Source organism: Carlito syrichta, unplaced genomic scaffold, assembly GCF_000164805.1.
Source record: "Carlito syrichta isolate Samal-C Ts95f unplaced genomic scaffold, Tarsius_syrichta-2.0.1 Scaffold304335, whole genome shotgun sequence".
Lineage (NCBI taxonomy): Eukaryota > Metazoa > Chordata > Mammalia > Primates > Tarsiidae > Carlito > Carlito syrichta.
The window spans coordinates 944,862-963,313 of record NW_007248431.1 but is presented as its reverse complement, the minus strand read 5'-3'; the positions used below and the strand labels follow the sequence as shown (position 1 = coordinate 963,313).

The 18,452-nt window shown below is 44.3% G+C and overlaps 1 protein-coding gene across 1 annotated transcript in view; it reads left to right on the top strand.

Annotated features, from left to right (window-relative positions):
* Positions 1-18,452, top strand: part of LOC103262104 (calcineurin-binding protein cabin-1-like) — a 66,991-nt gene that overhangs the window by 7,023 nt on the left and 41,516 nt on the right. Inside the window, 5 exon segments of the mRNA XM_021713192.1 lie at positions 4,167-4,301; positions 5,309-5,489; positions 12,400-12,529; positions 14,232-14,381; positions 17,962-18,010. Of these exon segments, the coding sequence (XP_021568867.1) occupies positions 4,167-4,301; positions 5,309-5,489; positions 12,400-12,529; positions 14,232-14,381; positions 17,962-18,010 (645 nt within the window).

Here is an 18,452-nt window from a genome sequence, read left to right as displayed (position 1 = left end):
CTCCCAAAGTGCTGAGATTATAGGCCATGAGCCACCATGCTTGACTTCTCTTGTGTATTCTTAGTTTTACATTTTATATTTAGATATGATCCATTTTGAGTTGTTTTTGTATTAGGTGTAAATTTTTGGTCAAGATTCTTCTTCCTTCTTATTACTCTTCCTCTTCTTCCTCACATATGAATGTTCAGCTGTTCCAGCATCATTTGTTGCAAAGAGGATCCTTTCTTTATTGAATTCTCTTTGTACTGTTGTCAGTAATCAGTTGGCTACATTTGTTTGGGGCTACTTATAGACTCTCTATTTTGTTTCATTGATGAGGGAGTAGTGGGGGGGAAGCAGCCAATGGGTAATTCTTTAGTGTCTTCTTTGCAAGTGAAAGCAGCAGTTCAGATGAAGGCTGTGTAATGTTTAATGGGATTGGAGGTCTGGGATTCAGTGCATAGAACCCTGTGGAAGAGCAGCAGAGGGTGGCAGTGATTTGGGAGCTTGGAAGGCTACTCCACCTCTTCTGATCTCCATTGGGCTCCATGGCTGGTCCCCGGGGATGTAAGCTCTGCCTGCTGGAAATCATCAGGGAGTGACTCAAGCTATTGGTCTGGCTATGGGCTGTTGGCCTGCCTTGAGGGTGCTCAGAGCCTAGCAGAGACTTTATTGGGAGTGAAGTCTGCTTTGTGCTTTGAAAACACATTCCAATTTGATCCTAATTGGAATCTCATTATGGCTTACTCTTAAGTTCCAGGATTATGTTTGTTTAGTTTTGAAGCTTTTAAAAAAGTTGTGATAAAATATACAAACAAAATTTACCATTTTAGCCATGGTTTAAACATGTAGCTCAGTGGCGTTAAGTATACATTTACACTATTGTTTTATCCCCACTGCCATCCATCTCCAGAATTCTTTTCATCTTGTAAAACTGAAGCTTTATACCCATTAAACAGTAACTCCCCATTGCCCCCTTCCCCAGGCCCTGGCAACCACCAATCTACTTTCTGTTTCTTTGAATTTGCCTCTTCTATGTTTCTCCTGTAAATGGAATCGTACAGTATTTGTCCTTTTGTGTCTACTTCTTTTTCCATACTGTAGCATGTGTCAGGATTTCCTTCCTTTTTAAGGTTGAATAGTATTCCATTGTATCTATACATACCACCTTTTTGTTTATCCTTCTGTCAGTGGACATTTGGATTGCTTCTGCCTTTTGACTGTTGTGAATAGTGCTGCTATGAACATGGGTGTGCAGGTATCTGAGTCTCTGCTTTCATTTACTGAGTATATACCCAGAAGTAGACTTGCTGGGTGATATGATAATTTGACGTTTAGTTTATTGAGGAACTGCCACCATTTTCCATAGTGGCTGCACCATTTACATTCTCACCAGCAGTGTACAAGGGCTCTGGTTTTTCCATGTCCTCACCTTATTTTATGGTTTTATAGCCTAGATGCTGAGCTTCAATGCTTTCATTTTTACTTTTATCTTTTTTTTCACATCGTATGGTGGTCACAGTGTCCGTTATGGTATAGCTATGGTAAAGCTGCAGTTTCCAAACTTTTGGTCAGCAAAATTCTTTTTTTCTAAATGTAGAACTCAAGAGATAAAATAGTTATCAGCCTAGGAAAGGTTTCAGTCTTCTTTGTCTGTAAGAAAGACTGTATGTGGCCGGGCTTGGTGGCTTAGCCTATAATCCCAGCACTTTGGGAGGCCAAGGCGAGTGGATTGCCTGAGCCTGCGGGTTCTAGACCATCCCAGGCAACTTGACAAGACCTCGTCTCTACAATAAATCAAAAATTAGCCAGGCGTGGTAGTGTGCGCCTGTAGTTCCAGCTACTTGGAAGGCTGAAGTGGAAGGATCACCGGAGCCCAGCTGGTTGATGCTGGGATGGCCTTGAGTATGCCACTGCACTCCAGCCCGGGTGACAGAGTGAGACTGCAACTGAAAAAAAGAAAGACTGTATGTACTGCCTTCCTTGCAAGCACCATTAGAGAACTCAGAGCCTATTGTAGAAGCCGGTGCTAAAAGGCATTTTTGTGAGCACTGGTAACACTGGTAGCAGTCATTTTATTTTACAAAAGTGGAACATATGTTCGGTCACTAAGGTTCACAGGCACTTCTGCCAGCCTCTCAGATGGGACTTTTAATGGCTCTTCCTCCCACCCTCTCTGACTTATTTGGGAACACCTTTCTTCCCTTAGGCCAGCCTCCCAGGTGTCAGATCCTGTGAGTTTACCTCTTGGTGTGTCTCCCCACCATCCCCACTGTTACCACTCCATCTAGACTCCCAGCATCTTTTTTTAAATAAGGGCTTTATTGAGACATACTTTATATACCATGTAGTTCACCTATTTAAAGTGTACAGATTCAGACTGGGCGCAGTGGCTGTTGCTTGTAATCTCAGCACTTTGGGAGGCCAAGGCAAGAGGATTGCTTGAACCTAGGAGTTTAAGACCAGCCGGGGCCACATAATGAGACCTTGTCTCTACAAAAAATTAAAAAAGTTAGCTGGGCATGGTGGCACATGCCTATAGTCCTAGCTACTCGGAAAGCAGAGGTGGGAGGATTGCTTGAGCCCAGAAGTTGGAGGCTGTGGTGAGCCATGATCATGCCACTGCACTCTAGCTTGGGTGATAGAGTGAGAACCCGACTCAAAAAACAAAAGACAAAACAAAACTATACAGATCCAGTGATTTCTAGAGTATTAACAGAAGTATGTAACTTTAGGACATTTTAATCACCCCAGAAAGAAACCCTAAACTCATTGGTAGTTACTCCACAATTGTCCTCCCCAGCCTACCAATTTACTTTCTGCCTGTATAGATTTGCCGATTTTGTTTTAGTAACCCCCTTGGTTATAAGAGTAAAACATGTAAGCAATTGAAAAGTACAGAAAATATACAGAAAACATTTTTTATATTCATATTGCATTGGTGTACTTAATATTAAACTAAATTACATAATTACCATTTCACAGACAGTTGGCATAAACAGGTCCTAGAGCACTGCTGACTCCTAAGAAGTGTCCAGCCAGTCTGGGGGACTTGTTGGGGCAAGCCTTTCAGGGAAGGTGCTGAATGTGGGCGGTTAGTTAGATGGTTAGTTAAGAGCAACCAATGTCCTATGTGCACGTTTTGCTGTTTAGTCTGAAGTAGACTCTTGTAGCCTCCATAAATTTGTTTACACTATTTTTTGAAGAGTTCTGTACCGGGAAGGACAAAAGTACCTGGGATCCAGCCCTGGTCAGCTGGTTCTTTTTGTAGTATAAACCAGACAACAGTAGGAGATAAGTGAAGGGGCTTGATTTGAGCGTTTCAGTCTTCTAGTGGAATTCCTTAAGAGCTCCAGAGTAGATAGACTCTTGGATTACTCAAGGGATGCTTTCTGAGTGTGGGGCTTGCCTCTTCTGAGCATGAACGGTAGTGTGTAGAAGCCACATGTCCCAGGAAAGAGCTGCCTTGTCTCATTGAGTTTTTTTCTGTTAGAAAATGTTTTATTCTTTGTCCTGTGGTGAGAGCAGTAGTTTTCTAATCAGTACTTTCTTAGAAGATATAAGTTCTCCTAAGAATTATCATGAAAGCTGTGAAATAACTTTTCATATTAAGCACATTTGCAATTCTTATGCTCTTTCAGCTCACTTAAACTTTTGATATTGAGGGTAGGAATTATTTCCTTATAGAGGTCAGATACTAACTTATTAGTTAAATTAACATGTCTATGGTCATGTGATGAGTTATAGAGTTGTGAACTCAGCCTTCTGACTCCTAATCCAGGATGAAGCTCCCGGCCTGCCTGCTGCCCCCAGGGAACTACTCACACATGTCTCCCATCTTCATACCTGGAGCCACCAGCTAGCCCGGGTGCTGTAAATGTTACCCTCCAGTCTTGAACCCTCAGGCGTGGTGGTAGTGGTGGGGAGGCTTTCCTCTGTCTCTGTTGATGCCCAGACCACCTGCAAACTACCTAATGGTGGTCTGGCCTTTTTTGTGTGATTGGAGCAGGAGGGGTCTTCTAAGAACACCTGCACAGTGCCTGCCTCTGTTTTCCAAAAGAGGGCTGCATTGGAGTAGCTCAGAGGCCCTGCAGCAGAGGTCAGTCTGGAAGCCAGGTATCCTGCTGACTGCTTCTGTGGTTTTAGGGCCTAGGTGTTACTTCTATTTCTTTTTGCTTTGTTCACAGGTAGTTTCATCCGATGATGAGAAAGAGGGGTTGAAACACCCTGGGCTGATATTGAAATATTCCACATATAAGAACCTGGCCCAACTGGCAATCCAGCTGAAGGATTTAGAGACAGCCATGGAGTTCTATTTAGAGGCACAGTTTTGGCAGTGTTTAGCTTCCTTGATGTTTTGAAAGCTCTTGGTAGAGGGGTTGTGGTTGGGGTCTTGTTAGCCAAAAATAAGAGTTTCTAGTGGTACATCATCAAGCTCTAGTGCCCAAGGCTCTAATCTTGGTTGATAACAGTGAGTACTGACCAGGCCTAGAGAGCAGGGGTTGTAGGGAGGGGACAAACTTGGATGCAGAGGCCTGTGTGTGAATTCTCCCTGTGTTACTCATTGCACATGTGGCCATGAGTGAGTTGTTTAATCTCTCGGTGCCTTCCAGGTCTACACCAATATAGTGGGAGTAATTGGAAAAGGATAACTGTGAAAACAGAATGAATTGGTATTGTTGACAGTATGAAGAACAGAGCCTGAAACCTAGCACTCGATACGCTGAAAGTCATTAGTAGGAGATAATTACTATCATCTCCTGTGACCATCGCTGTCTCTGTGGGTACCTCTAATGTGCCAGACACAGTGCTGTTGCTTCTCATGCACACTTTAATCCTTACACTATCTTTCAAGGAAGGGATCTTTAGCCTCACCTTAGTGGTGAGGGAATGGAGACTCAAGATCACCATTCTGCTAATCAGTGTTGGAGCAGGAATGTGAACTGAGATCTGTCTTCATAGCACATAGTCTTTAATCCCACAGGACTCCCATATTTTCTTTTTCTTCTACTTTTTTTATTTCTTTTACCTTATAAGTATTTAAGAAATGCAAATATTCAAATTGACAACATATATCAAGAAAATGTTCTGAGTTAAATTTGTCCATGTAACGTGCTATTACTCTAGCTCTTGGAAGCATGTGACTCTAGGAAAGATAAGCTGGTCTTGCTAGTCAATTATAAGATAGTTATGCCACTTTCACCATTTCCCTGGGTAGTTTGAGTGGCTTGGCCAGGCTAGAGCTGTGCCCCATTTGTTCCCATGTGCCTGCTCAGCGAGGGATCTGATTGAATATGTGTGCGTTCCCCTCTGCTTGTGCTGATTCTAGGCAGTGATGATGGACTCCACGGATGTCAACCTTTGGTATAAAATTGGGCATGTGGCCCTGCGGCTCATCCAGATCCCCCTGGCTCGCCATGCTTTTGAGGAGGGGCTGCGTTGTAATCCTGACCACTGGCCCTGCTTGGACAACTTCATCACTGCCCTGTACACACTCAGCGATTATGCAGGTAAGTCAGGCTTTAATGCTTTCTCCCATGTGCCAGTGTTTTGGGGGCCAGAGGAGAGAAGGAACGAAAATGTTTTTATATTCCTGCTTTATTCTGCTTGTCTTTCTTGATTTATCAGATGCTTTGTAGTAATAAGTCACATGTTCTCTGAATACGTTTCCCTTTGTCTATTTCGTTTCATTCCTGCGTTATCTCTTCTGTGTCGTAGTGTATTTGGGTTACCATAGAAAAATACAGTAGATTAGGTGGCATCCTAATAGTCCCAAGAGTCTTTACTCATCCTAGTGTCAACTGTTTTTGGTTTTTTTTTTGAGTTGGAGTCTCACTCTGTCGCCCAGGCTGGAGTGCAGTGGCATGCTCCTGGCCACCACAGCCTCAACCTGCTGGGTTCAGGCGATCCTCCCCCCTCAGCCTTCCAAGTAGCCAGAACTATAGGCACGTGCTACCATGGCCCGGTTAATTTTTTATTTATTGTATAGACGAGGTCTCACCAAGTTACCTGGGTGGGTCTCAAACCCGTTGGCTCAGGCAGTCCACTCACCTCGACCTCCCAAAGTGCTGGGATTAGAGACTGAGCCACCAAGCCTGGCCCTAGTGTCAACTTTTAAAGTCTGAAGTCCAGAACTTCATCTAAATATCTAAATCAGATGTAAGACTTGTGGTATAATTTATCCTGAAGCAAAAATTCCTCTCTAGCTATGAACACATGAAGACAGGTAACTTAAAGTTATTTCTCACAGTTAAGATCAAGGTGCGGACACATTTGGAGTCTGATGTTGGCCAGATCCCTGGTTTGCAGAGAGCCACCTTCTTACTGTACCCTTACTTGGCAGAGACAGAGAGAGAGCACTCTAGTCGCATTCTTTTCTTATAAGGACAGTAGTCCTATCATGGGTACTCTACTCTCACGACCTCATCTAAACTTAGTCACCACCCAAAGACCCTACCTCCAACTACCATCACTGGAGATTTGGGCTTCAACATAGGGATTTGGGGGAGACACAAACCTTCAGTTCATGGCATTCTGCCCCTAGCTCCCCAGTTTTCTTCTCTTCACATATACTCATTTCATCCTAATAGCCCCAAAAGTCTGAACTCTTCCCAGTATCAACTCTTAAAGTCTGAGGTCCATAATTCCATCTAAATATCTAAATCAGAAATGAGTAAGACTTGAGATATACTTCTTTTTTTTGTCAGAATCTCACTCTGTTGCCCAGGCTAGAGTGCAGTGGCATGCTGCTCATGGCCACCACAGTCTCGACCTCCCGGGCATAGGCGACTCTTCTACCTCAGCCTTCTAAGTAGCTGGAACCACAGAAGTGCGCCACCACGCCCAGCTAATTTTTTTATTTATTGTAGAGACGAAGTCTCACCATATTGCCCAGGCTGGTCTCAAACCTGCGGACTCAGGCAATCCTCTCGCTTCAACCTCCCAAAGTTCTGGGATTATTGGCAAGAGCCACTGCTCCTGGCAAGGTACACTTCGTTTTAAGGCAAAATTTATCTCTAGCTGTGAGCCTGTATATATCCTTTGGTGAACATAAGAGAGGGGACCCAAAAATTATGTGCTTCCAAATATAATTGTGGGACAGTTATAATTTCTATTCCAAAAGGGAGAAATAGGAAAGAAGAAAGTGGTAATAGGTCCCAAACAAGTCCAAAATTTTACAAACATAGCAAGGCAAATATAAGATCTTAGTGCTCAGGAATAATTCTTGATGTGATGCTCTGCCCTTGATGCACATGGGGTGGCAACATCACCTCCATGGCAGAGAGTTGGGGGGCAAGTCCTACCTTTTTGATTTGGCAGAGGGCCCTGTCCCTGAGACATTGGGACACCCTGGCCAATGCACACTGAAGAGATGGTCACACCCTTTAAAGAACTAGACTTGGCACCAAGGCTTTTGGTAGGAGTGGCAGCTCAGATGATCTCTGAATCACCTTTGGGGTCCTTCTTACCTTCTCTTAAAGAATAGCACATATTCCCAGCCTTCCTTTATTCCCTGCCACTTTTTTTGTTCCGTTTAGCCCCAACTGGGAGCATTTCTGCTAGTGTAATCCCATTTTTCTTTCTGGTTTCTGTGGAGGTGGCTGATTAAATTTGTGGTTCGTGCCCACACTAATCTTATTATCAAATGGTTAGTCATTACTTTTAATCTCTCAGAACAAATTTCTCAATTTTTGCAATATGGATAGACTGAGAAAATAGATCTTTAAATTCTGGTTCCTTTTTGCTTAACGTTCCTCCTTTAATTGATCTCTCTTTTCTAGCATTTTACTATAAGCAGTTAGGAGGAATCAGGCCATGCCTTCAACACTTTGCTTAGAAATCTCCTCAGCTAAATACCCAGTTTCATTACTCACAAATTTACCTTCCACAAAACACTAGAACATGAACACAATTCAGCCAAGTGCTTTGGCGCTTTATAACAAAGATCAACTTCCTCCAGTTCCAGTAACACATTCCTTATTTCCATTTGAGATCTCAGCAGAATTGCCTTTAGTGTTCTTATGTGTACTAACAGACTATACAGGATTATTTATTCTCCAGGAAGATGGAATCTTTTTCTACAGCTCTTTTCTTTCTGAACCCTCATCAGAATCATCTGTAACAATCCCTTCATGCCAATTATTGTCTTTTTCTAGCATGCACTTGTAAACTCTTCAAGCCTATACTCATTACCCAGTTCTAAGCTGCTTCACATTATTGGGAATTTGTAACAACAGCACCCACTTCTCGGTACCAATTTCTATCTTAGTTCAAGCTGCTGTAACAAAATATGAGAGACTGGATGGCTTAAACAATAGTTTATTTCTCATAGATCTGGAGCCTGGGACATCTTTTTTTCCTTCCTTAAAAAAAACAAATAGGACCAGTTGTGGTGACTCACGCCTGTAATCCCAACACTTTAGGAGGCAGAAGTGAGAGGATTGCCTGAGCCAAGGGGTTCAAGACCAGCCTACAATAAATCAAAAAAATTAGCCAGCCTGTGGTTAAAGCTACTTGGTTGACTGAGGTGGAAACAGAGTGAGATTCCAAATCAATAAACAAACAAACAGACAGACAAATAGGAACAGAATAGAGTATGTTGAGAAGGATGAGGGCTGCTTATCCTTCCTACCTCCAGTTTATAGCCATACAAATCTTTTTACTTGAGGCAAAATGTACACACAATAAAGTGCATAAGTCGGAAACCTATCAATTTGCATATGTGAAAACACATCAAGATATGGAACATTTGCAGTCTCCAGAAGGCAGGCTACTTTGGCTTCCTTTCACTCATTACTACCCCCCTAAGACAGCTGTCCTTTCTTTTGTCACTAGAGATGAACCTTGATTGTTGTTGAACTTCCTTTAGGTAGAGTCAGAAGGCATGTGCTCTTCTCAGCATGGCTCCCTCCACTTGTCATCCTGTCTGGGAGTACACCTGTCTATGTTACAGCAGTTGTTAGGTATTTTTTTATTGCCGTGTAGTCTATTATTTGTATCTACACAATTTAACCATTCTGTGCATAGACATTTGGGTTATTTTCAGGATTTGACCTCTTAGGCATAATGCTGTTTTGAACATTCTTGTATATATCCTTCAGTGAACATATGAAGGGGTACCCAAAAGTGAAATTATTTTTTGGAGGGTAGGCCCCTTATAGTACAGGCTTTTCCCAATAGGTAAGTGTTCTAGGAACCCATTGGCATCAGTGTACCAGCTAGCGTTGTTGTGAGAGGCTGCATTTGGCTTCAGTGAATATGAGGTGTGGAGATTCTTTCAACATGCTTGCCTATTTTATGATGGGTAATTTACATGAACAACCTGCCCACACTAAACTCAGCATCCAGGAGTCTTTGACCAGAAACTATATGACCCATGTGCCCCACTGTCCCTATTCACCCGATCTCACTCCAAGCAATTTTTTTTGTTGTTTACTTGGTGAAAAAAGTCCTTAAAGGATAACGTTTTGCAAAGGTAGATGAGGTAAAACAAAATGGCAGAAGCACTAAAAAACATCAACATTGACAAATTCAGAAATGTTTAAGCAGTGGAAAAAGTGTTTTGATAGGTGTATTGCATCAAGTGGAGAGTACTTTGAAGGTAACTGAAGTTTAAACATGTAAGAATAAGTACACAATTTTTTATAAATAAATTCTGGGGTTTTTTGGGTCCCCCCTCATATGTAATTGTTCTGTTGGTTGTCTCTGTCTTCATTCCCTCCAACAGAATATAACAATTCTGTGGGACAGGAGTTTCTTCTTCCAGAGGCTCTGGGTCTCTTGGATGTTCCTTCTACAGTTGGGGTACCGTCTTTGGAGTTCAGCCTTCCTTCCCCAGCCAACTGCTTTAGTTCTTTGTATACTTCTCTCAAGGTAGAAGTTGTGCTTGGTAAACTCAAGTCCTTGTGGAGAAAATAATGTTTATATTAGGGTTCTCCAGAGAAACAGAACTAATAGGATGTATATACATACGTAAAAAGAGATTCATTGTAAGGAATTGGCTCATTTGCTCTTGGAGGCTGAGAAATTCCAAGGTGGACAGGGTGAGTCATCAAGCCACAAACCCAGAAGAGCAGTGGTATGGTTTGAGTTCGTTCAGATGCCTGAAACTGGGAGAACTAATAGTGTAGCTCTGATCTGAAGGGCTTACAGGCTCAGGAAGAGGTTACATTTTGGGTCTAGTGAGAAAGTAGGAAAAAGCCAACGTCCCAGTTCAAAGATAGGAAAGCACTTTCTGTCTTTCTTGGGGGGGGGGAAGTTAGCCCCTTTTGTTCTAGTCAGGCCTTCAACTGATTGCATGAGGCCCATCCATGTTAGGGAGAGCAATCTGCTTTATTCAGTGTACTGATTTAAATGTTAATCTCATCCAAAGACATCCTCACAAAAATCCTAAAATAATGTTTGGCCAAAATCTGGATACCCCATAGCCCATTCAAATTGACACTTAAAATGAGCCTTAAAAGGGACTGGATTGATACATGTATTCCCTGAGAGCCCTGTTAGATTTTTATCTTCGTTTAAACCAAAAGTAAAAGCAGCATGTTAGATTGGCTCTCAGTGGCATTTTATGTGTTTGAGGTGAGTAGGCAGGGATGCTGTTGGGTTAAGGCCTGCTGACCACCTCTTCTCATTCTCTTGAGGTTTCTCGGTCCTTCTTTCTGCATGTCTGTTTGTGGAGTGTAGCTAGTGAGCTTAGCTTATGGCAGTTAATATGCCTACTGAGAACTGACATTATCCAAGTGCTCAGTGTGCTTCCTGGGTTTTCTCTCTGGGAGTCACTGATGGCCACCCTTCAGGTCCTGCTGTAGTCCCAGAGAAACCATTTCCCTTGTATGTCTGAGGCAGCATCTGGGGGCCATCAATTCAACAGTTCCGTCTGCAGCTTGCTGGAACATGCTGTAACTGTGCACACCTCACTCTGCTTGCAAGCTGCACAACTTTTGTGTGTTTTGGGGTATGTGATCCCTGCTGAGCATTGTAACCAGGCTGAGTTCTCTCCCTCTAAGCATACTAGGAGCACATCACTTCCTTCCTCTCTCCTGACGCTTCCATGCCCAGATCTCTACTTCTGCTATGGCTTTCCTCCCTATGTTGCTCCTCTCCCCTAGGTGTTTCTTTTTGTGGTTATTCTATTTTTAAGAGACAGGGTCTCACTCTTTCACCCAGACTTGAGTGCAGTGACATAATCACAGATCACTGCAGCCTTGAACTCCTGAGCTCAAGCAGTCCTCCTACCTCAGCCTTCCAAGCAGCTGAAACTGCAGATGTGCACCACCTTATGTGGCTAGTTTTTCTCATTTTTGGTAGAGATGACCATAGAGTTTTCCTATGTTGCTTAGGCAAATTTTGAAATGACCTCAAGGGATCTTCCCTCCTTGGCCTCCCACAGTGCTGGAATTACAGGCCTGAGCCACCACTCCCGGCCTTTGTTTCTCGATAGTAGTAACTTGCCATTCTTCTATACCATACAGAGAAGCTGAGCAGGGCATGATAGTGATCCCAGTGCCTGGGTAGAGTGGAGCTGGTGCTCTGTGCATTGTGCCGTTTCTCCTGTGTGTTCACTGGCGAGACTTGGATTGTTCCCACTTATAAGTGTTAAAGGCATTTATAATTTATACTGTAGTTCTGCTTTCTGAATCCATGCCATGCCATTTTTCTCCATGCATTAGTTTACCTGTTACTGTGTACATTCCCAGAGGACCTGGAATTGGCACAGTCTTTCCAGATTAATGATTTGAGGAGGCTCATTATTACATTCACAAGAATCTTAAATTTTAGGTGATGACTTTAAGAAAGATTTTTTAAAAAAGAAAATAAAATTAGAAAATTTAGGTAAGTCAAAATTTAAAAAGTCAGGTTTATGTATACAAATGGAGTCACATTATATGACCTGTTTTTTTCCTTACTTCTGCTTGGTGCCGTATATTGGCCTTCTTCCTGGTCAGTAGCACACTCCTCTACCATCTGTGCAGCAGCTGCTGGGAGCACATTGTGTGGATCAGTCACAGTTTACTTACCAGGCCCCCATAGTGGACAAAGTAGTTTCCGGCTTTCTTGAAGACTGTTTTTTAGTTAGCCAATAGCTAATCACTGTGAGCCTGAAGCTTTTTTTAGCAGCAATTCCTCGAAGTGGGGTCACTGGGTATAGGGTCTGTGTATGATGCCTGTGGTCCTCCAGAAAGGTTGTACTGTCTACCCTCTGCTGGTAGCATTTGGTCTGTTCTCCGTGCAGTGCCCCATCTATTCTGGTTATTATTTCCAGAAATCTTTCCTGATTGAATTGGTTAAAATAGTATCTCTTTATCATTTACTAGGCATTTTCTTGATTCAAGAGTGGGAACATTTTCCTGGTGTTAACTGGCAATGTCAGAGCTTCTGAGTGCAGTCTCAGAAGTCATAAACTATTTCTTTTTCTGCCAGCATGTCTGTACTTCATCTGCAAAGCTTTGGAGAAGGACTGCCGATACAGCAAGGGGCTAGTTCTCAAGGAGAAGATCTTTGAGGAGCAGCCTTGTCTCCGGAAGGACTCTCTCTGAATGTTCCTCAAGTGGTATGCCCTGCCCCTTCCTGTGCCATACCTGTACTTCAAACCACATAGCTGGTGAAATTCAGGAGTGTACCTTATTCTCCCAGGTCCTGACCTCCCAGCTGATGAACCCTCTGTGCTCAGGGCTTCATGCTCTGCTGCAGTCCCTCCTCTAATGAATTGACCTTGGACTGCCTGTTAATTACTCTGCATTGCCTAATCTCTGTTTGTCCTCCCAGGCTGCTGCTCTCCTTTCCTACTGCCCTGCCAGAGCCCAGTGTCCTAGCTCTCCTCTGCATGCTTAGGCAACCTGCTGCCTAGCTTTCCTCCTTGCCTCCTGCCTTTCCTCTTTCCAGGGTTTTGTCTGAAACATGCCTCTGTGTGGCATCCCTGCCTTGCCTCCAGAGTAAGTCCATACTCAGTTGTATCACCCAAGAGATCCTTTGAAGCCTGACCCCTAGTTCTACCCCCTCACCTCCTGCTTTTCCCTCCCAGGCTCCTTTGGTTAAAACTGCCCAAAATTCTTGGTAGATTCTTAACCTAGTCCCATTGTGTACTGTCCTGTATCCTCATCTTGGCTCCTGCTGTGCCCTAACTTGGCATGCTATCTTCTCACTTCTCCAGCTGTCCTACCATTGCATTTCCTTCATTTCTGACTCCCAGGTTACCTTTCAGCCATTTTCTGAGCTCTAGCTACTCCTCCCTCCAGCCCTCTGGCCCAGCCAACTTCCCCTGCCCTCTGGTATTCCTTGGTCCCTGGAATTCATCTGTAGGGTGCTTATTTATTTGTGTCTGCCTCTTCTGCCTTGTTGAGGAGGTAGGAACTGAAGCAATGTCTGTCCTGAGAGAACTAACCTTCTTGGGGGAGATAAATGATATACACATAAAACAGAAGTTTATAAGTGAGTGACTCTGAGGTGCTGGGAGGCATCAGGACAGTCTAGGCAGGAGGGCAGGTGTTACTGGGTCACCTCAGGCAGTGGTGTATCTGTGAGAAAGCACCTGAAGTTTCAAAACCCTGCACTTTCTGCATTTTGGTGTCACCAAATACTGGTGAACTTTGCTTATTTGATGACTTTTTGTTGGGATGGACAGTATGGGATAGTTAAGTTCTATTTCAATTGTCTAATAATAATTGAGAGAAAGATTTTATTTTTCTGTGGCTTTTCAGATGTTTCTATGATATTGTTGATATATATAAAAACATTTTCTCTGCCTAATTTAATTGTCAAAGGAACAAAGGGTAGTAGTCATTTCTAGTTCTATGTGAGTATTAAAAATGCTAATTACTAGCCGGGCTTGGTGGCTCAGCCTGTAATCCCACGCTTTGGGAGGCTGAAGTGATTGGATTGTCTGAGCCCGCAGGTTCGAGACCCGCCTGGGCAACTTGGCGAGACCTCATCTCTACAATAAATCAAAAAATTAGCTGGGTGTGGTAGTGCATGCCTATAGTTCCAGCTACTTGGAAGGCTGAGGCAGAAGGATTGCCAGAGCCCAGCTGGTTGAGGCTGCTGCACTCTAGTCTGTGTGACAGAGTGAGACTCCAACTCAAAAAAAAAATGCTAATTACTGCCCTACCCAGGCCAAACTTAAGTGCTTATTTTATTTGTGGGAAGAATCACTACATATGAAAGGGTGTTAATTTAAACTCATCTCTGTCTGTAAAACTTCAGCCTTGGCTCTAGTTTATAATACTGTGATTTCTTCCTGTCTTATATGCCTTTAGTGACATGTTAGTTCATGATGTGTTGGTGAGTGCAGCTGAGACACAGACCATCGTAGACGAGGCCCTGGGGTGGCAGAAGAAGGGGCAAGCACTGATCGTGCGGGAGAAGGAGCCAGACTTGAAACTGGTGCAGCCCATTCCCTTCTTCACGTAGGTCATTGGGTATCTCTAGGAATGCTGGGTCAGCTAGTAAGCCCAGATGTGGGATACTGCCTGTACAGGTGGGAGAGATCCCTGGACTGGTGTTGTGGATGGGGGCTGGGTGCGTCGCCAGAGGGCTAGAGGAGCATACTTATTGTTAACTACTAAGAAGCAGGTCAGCTCTCTCTCCCTGGGTCCCTTTTATGCTGTCACCTTATTGACCCCAGCCACCTGTAAGGCCCTTCTTAGCCTACCCTACCTAGAAGGGAAAAGAAAACTAACATGTGCTAAGGAAGGGAGGAAACCAGAGCTCAGAGCAGTTAAATGGGGAGTGTAGAGTCAGCCCCAGGGAACTGGCTCTTGACACCATGCTTTCTCTCCAGGGGAGAAAAGTGCTTTTTCTCATAGGGGGAGCCCTGCAAAATGGTCCTCAGCAGAGCCTTTGCATAGCCCTTGTGAGCCCTGTGATGTGTGAGGCTTTCTGCCTCCAGGAAGAGCAAACTGGTGTTGGTGGCCCCTGGAAGTTGGGCAGCTTAGCCCTTTAGTGAGCTCTGGCATTCCATTTATATATTTAAAATTCTGACATGGAATCTTTAAACTTAGCATGCCTTGGTGGCAGTGTTCCATTTCCACTTCCCCACCCCCTACTTGCTCTGAGGGCATTGTCACACAGTGGTCTAGAGCTCCTGCCCTACATCAGACTGACCTAGGCACTCCTAATGTTATTAATTGGGTGACCCTAGGAACTGAGGCCACTCTCAAAAGGACAGAACAACATTTCTCTCGTAGGGTCACTATGATAATGAACTAGAAGGGGCTAGCACAGAGATAGCACATAGCACCCATTCACGAAGGGCTGGTTCTGGCAGTTGTGAGGGCGGGTTCCCCAGGAATACCTTCATACCCAAGCACTGAGATGGACAGATGATAAGGCTTCTCTTCAGGCTGCTCTGAGACGCTCATCTGGTGCCCTTCCCCTCATTTCATCAGCTAGGTTAGAGTCTCCATCCTATCAGTGTTTTGGAAGAGACCTGGGGAGCCCTGTTACAGTGAAGGAAGAAAAGACCTGAGGACATCAGAAGGGATTATGGTGATGTGACTGGAGGAGAGAGGGCTGGGAACTGGCTTTGTAGCCACCCTAGATGCACTGGGGGGTGGCCAAATGGAAGCAGGAGGGTGTTAGGCTTGGTAGTTAAATCTGGGGCTGGGATTTTAAAATAAGAGTATAGATTCTCTCTCTGGGAGCAGAGGACACGGGGCTTTTAAAGTAACTGCCATCTATCCCAGGGGTCAGAAAAACTTTTCATGCAAAGAGTCAGATAGTAAATACTAAAGTATTTGTGGGATATATAAATATAAATAAATAAATATATATATATATATATATATATTTTTTTTTTTTTTTTTTTTTTGAGTTGGAGTTTCACTCTGTTGCCCAGGCTGGAGTACAATGGCACACTCATGGTCACCCCAGCATCGACCTGCTGGGTTTCAGCGATCCTTCCACCTCAGCCTTCCAAGTAGCTGGAACTACAGGTGTGTACTAGCACACCCGGCTTAATTTTTTATTTATTGTAGAGATGAGGTATTGTCAAGTTGCCCAGGCTGGTCTCAAACATGCAGGCTCAGGCAATCCACTCACCTCGGCCTCCCAAAGTGCTGGGATTACAGGCTGAGTCACCGAGCCCAGCCTATTCTTTTTTTTTTTCCCTAACAACGCTTTAAAAATGTGAAAGTTGGCCAAGTACAGTGGCTCACACCTGTAATCCCAGCACTTTGGGAGGCTGAGGCGAGAGAATTAGCTGAGCCCAGGGGTTCGAGACCAGCTTGGGCATCTTGGCAAGACCTCATCTCTACAATAAATCAAAAATTAGCTGGGTGTGGTAGCACATACCTGTGATTCCAGCTACTTGGAAGGCTGAGGTAGAAGGATCACCTGAGCCCAGTGAGTCAAGGCTGCGGTGGCCATGAGTGTGCTGCTGCACTCCAGGCTTGGTGACAGAGTGTGACTCTGACTCAAAAATAAATAAATAAATAAAAATGTGAAAACCATTCTTAGCTTGTAAGCTGTACTAAACAGACTACAGGGCATAGTTTACTGCCCCCCAGTCTCTTCAGTACCTAGTGGGCATGAGTATGAGCAAGGCACAAGTGAGTTAAATGGTGTATTTAAGGCCTTTGACACAACCTAGCTGGTAAGCAAATTCTTCCCTGTCTAAATTTAGTACTAACCGAAGGCAGGAAAATGTCTTGGGAGGCTCCATTGTTCAGATTTGGGATTTTGAAGCACTTTTTATTCCTCTCTCAACACTTACTGGATGCCAGCTCTATGCCTAGCAATGTGCTCTGTGCTGGGGATGCAGCATGGCATGGCCTGGTTTCTTGCTGGAGGCAATCCCAGGGGTCGGTCAGCCACCCAGAGGAGGAAGCACAGGACTCAAGTTGATAGACTCTGCTAAAAGAGAAGCTCAATGCTGGGGGGCTCTGAACAGGATCCATACTGCTCCAGGGATTGGGAAAGGCTTAGGTACTGAAGCTAGAGTCTAATGGAGGCACGGGCATTGGCCAGTCAGAGGGCTGGGCCTGGGCCATGGGTGGAAGTTGTTTCTTTGCAGATGGCCGCCTACCCAAAGGTCCTGTGGGATGCAGGAGTATGATTTTGTTTGAGGAACTGAAAGAAAGCCTATATGGTAGAAGTGTAGGGTGTGGTGTGGGATGAGGCTGTGCAGCACCATGGAAGCCAGGCTGATCACTGGTCTTGATCCTGAGGCATGGGAAGCCATTAAGGGATGATATATCATGCCATGCCACACAGTATAATAGATGATATACAACATAGTCACAACCCAGAACATGAAATTCGAAACAGTAATAGCACATAGCATAACACACCACACTACAACAAAACAAAACACACAGTAGTCTCATGTTGCCATCCATGGTGGTCCTTGGGCGGCGTTTGAAAGGATGGTACCTATTAGGAGAGATCTCTGCATTCCCAAGGATAGGCCAGGCCCGTGGCTTTGTGAGGAGCTATATGGGACCAAGTCCAGGTAGGCCTCATGTTCCCTATACTCCCAACTACCCACTCCCTTTCTCCTTGCTCGCTGAGTTCCCTGAGGTCCTTGAACACACCAGGTGCTCTCTGGCTTACGCTTTTGGACCTGCTCTTGTCCTACTTCTTTGTATGGCCAGCTCTTCTCCTCCTTTGGTGTTAGCATGAACATCATTCCCTCCGAAAGGCTTTCTCTGACCTTTCTTTCTAAAGTAGGACCCTTGTGATTCACAGTCTCAAGCACAGTGTCATGGTTGATCCTTATGTGAATTGTTTTGGACGCCTGTTTATTGCCATCTCCTTCTTTAGCAAGTAAGCTTTCGCAGGTAGGATCTGCCACACTCCTGGCTGCTGAATCTGTTGCCCAGCACAGTGCCTGGCATGTGGCTGGCACTCAGTAATCATCTGTTGATGGAATGACTGAACAAGTGAGGGTACAGACCAGATGCCAGTTCACAAAGACCTGGAGAGAGGCAGCGCCTCCTGCAGGCTTGGGCTCTCACCCCACTCATTTTAGCCTTCTTCCTGGCTCAGATTTAGTTTCTCTATTAGGAAAAATTCAGATGCTGTGTCAGAATGTGTGGTGTGACTTTGTGATTTTACATGATCTGTGCAGGTTAAGATAGCTGGACACTGAGGAGGAGGATGATTCCTTTAATAACTATGAAATCCAGTCAGAAGCTAAAATGGAAACCTTTACAAGTATGGGGCCTCATAGACTGTTATTTGACTCGGCCACATTCATGGAATCTGGCGGGAGTTGAACACTGTGATCCTTTCCTATTGGGAGTTTTTCCTCTCACTCTCTATAACCTGCTTAGGTTTTGTTCTGGGAGAATGGTTCTGGGGTGTTTTTCTAAGTGTGGTCAAGGGACTGCCTGGATTAGTCTTAGGCGTGAGCCCTGTGGTCTGCCATAAGGACTGCTAAAATGTCCAGGCTCATGCTTGCTGTGTTTCCTTAAGGCTGAATTCAGAGGCTTGGCTTTGCAAATTGGATGTATCTGAGCACAACTATTGAGTGAGAT